The sequence below is a fragment of the Octopus bimaculoides genome, chromosome 28 (assembly GCF_001194135.2).
Source record: "Octopus bimaculoides isolate UCB-OBI-ISO-001 chromosome 28, ASM119413v2, whole genome shotgun sequence".
In the NCBI taxonomy this organism is placed as follows: Eukaryota; Metazoa; Mollusca; class Cephalopoda; order Octopoda; family Octopodidae; genus Octopus; species Octopus bimaculoides.
The window spans coordinates 5,929,505-5,930,858 of record NC_069008.1 but is presented as its reverse complement, the minus strand read 5'-3'; the positions used below and the strand labels follow the sequence as shown (position 1 = coordinate 5,930,858).

The following is a 1,354-nucleotide window of genomic DNA, read 5'->3' as shown; positions in this document are numbered from 1 at the left end:
CCCCCGTTTTCTGTTTTGCCACTACTCTCCGCTAGTCAACTGTTCCACCAACTACTCCTCCCGCACCTCTCTCACCGTTTCTTTCTTTCTTCCTCCCTTTCGGTTTTATTTTTAGTTTTTGTCAGATTTTCTTTTATTTAATTTTATTTTTGAGCTGTGTGTGTGTGTTCTGTTTGCATCTTTGCGTCCTCAGCCATATTTGCAATGACTAGAATTTGAACCTGGGGTCTGCTACTTTACAGTATGCCCTCCTAGGAAGCAGAGAAGGCAAGCACGCCTCTGCTAACTCTTACAGACAATTATGCTTCTCAACATTGCTGCCTTAGAGACATCAGTCAGCCCCTAATCCACCCCACTTGGTAGCAAAGAATATTCTTTTGCCTTATTTTTTAAGGCAATAATATATTGTCTAATTTAAAAGGCAAATAATTTTGCCTCATTTAACAGACAGGTATTTTTCTATTTTTGCCTTACTTAAGAGGTAAATATCTACATATTGCCCTATTTTAAAGGCAAGTCTATATTTTTTGCCTTATTTAAAATACAATATTTCTTTTTACCTGGTTTAAAAAGCAAGAAAGGCAAATATGATTTTGATTTATTTGAAAGACAAGTATATTTCTTTTTGTTTAAAACGCTAGTATTTTTACCTTTATTTAAAAGGCAATTTTTTTGCCTTATTTAAAAGGTAACTGTTTTTTGCCTATATTAAAAGGCAAGTCTGTCTGTCTCTGTCTTAATATTTGTGTGTATGCGTGTGTTTGGCCATTCTAAATTTTTGTCATTCGTTGCATTGTCAGGGTCAGTGAGGTCACAGAGTCTGGAGGAGAAGAGGAGTCATAGTCTGGAAGACAGGGACAAATATCCGTCCCCTGGATCTACAAGTAAGTCACTATCACCACCACCACCACCACCACCACTTTCACTATGGTCATCTTGTCATCCTCTCACTACCACCACAACCACCTCCAACACCTTATTGCTTAGCTATCCGTTCAAGCATCTCTTTTAGCGTATGATCTCTAGGCATACATACAGGGTGTAGTGGATAAACTGTCATTGAAATTACGCAAAAATGAAGCATCTAGCTCAAGAACACAATGTGCCACCCAGTCAGGAAATTGACCCACGATTTAGTGATCATGAGTGCAACAGCCTAACCATTAGGCCACGTGCCTTCATCAGAGAGAGAGAGGACATCTATAGACTCTTGATAAGGTTCTCTTTTGCCGAACCACTAAGTGACGGGGACGTAAACAGACCAGCATCGGTTGTCAAGCAATGTTGGTGGGGACAAACACAGACACACAAACATATACACACACATACACACACACACACTTATATATATATA

At 39.0% G+C, this 1,354-nt stretch overlaps 1 protein-coding gene across 1 annotated transcript in view; it reads left to right on the top strand.

Annotated features, from left to right (window-relative positions):
- LOC128251185 (uncharacterized) overlaps positions 1-1,354 on the top strand; it is a 19,476-nt gene that overhangs the window by 7,642 nt on the left and 10,480 nt on the right. Inside the window, exon 5 of the mRNA XM_052977750.1 lies at positions 801-884. Within this exon, the coding sequence (XP_052833710.1) occupies positions 801-884 (84 nt within the window). The remainder of the gene's footprint in view (positions 1-800; positions 885-1,354) is intronic.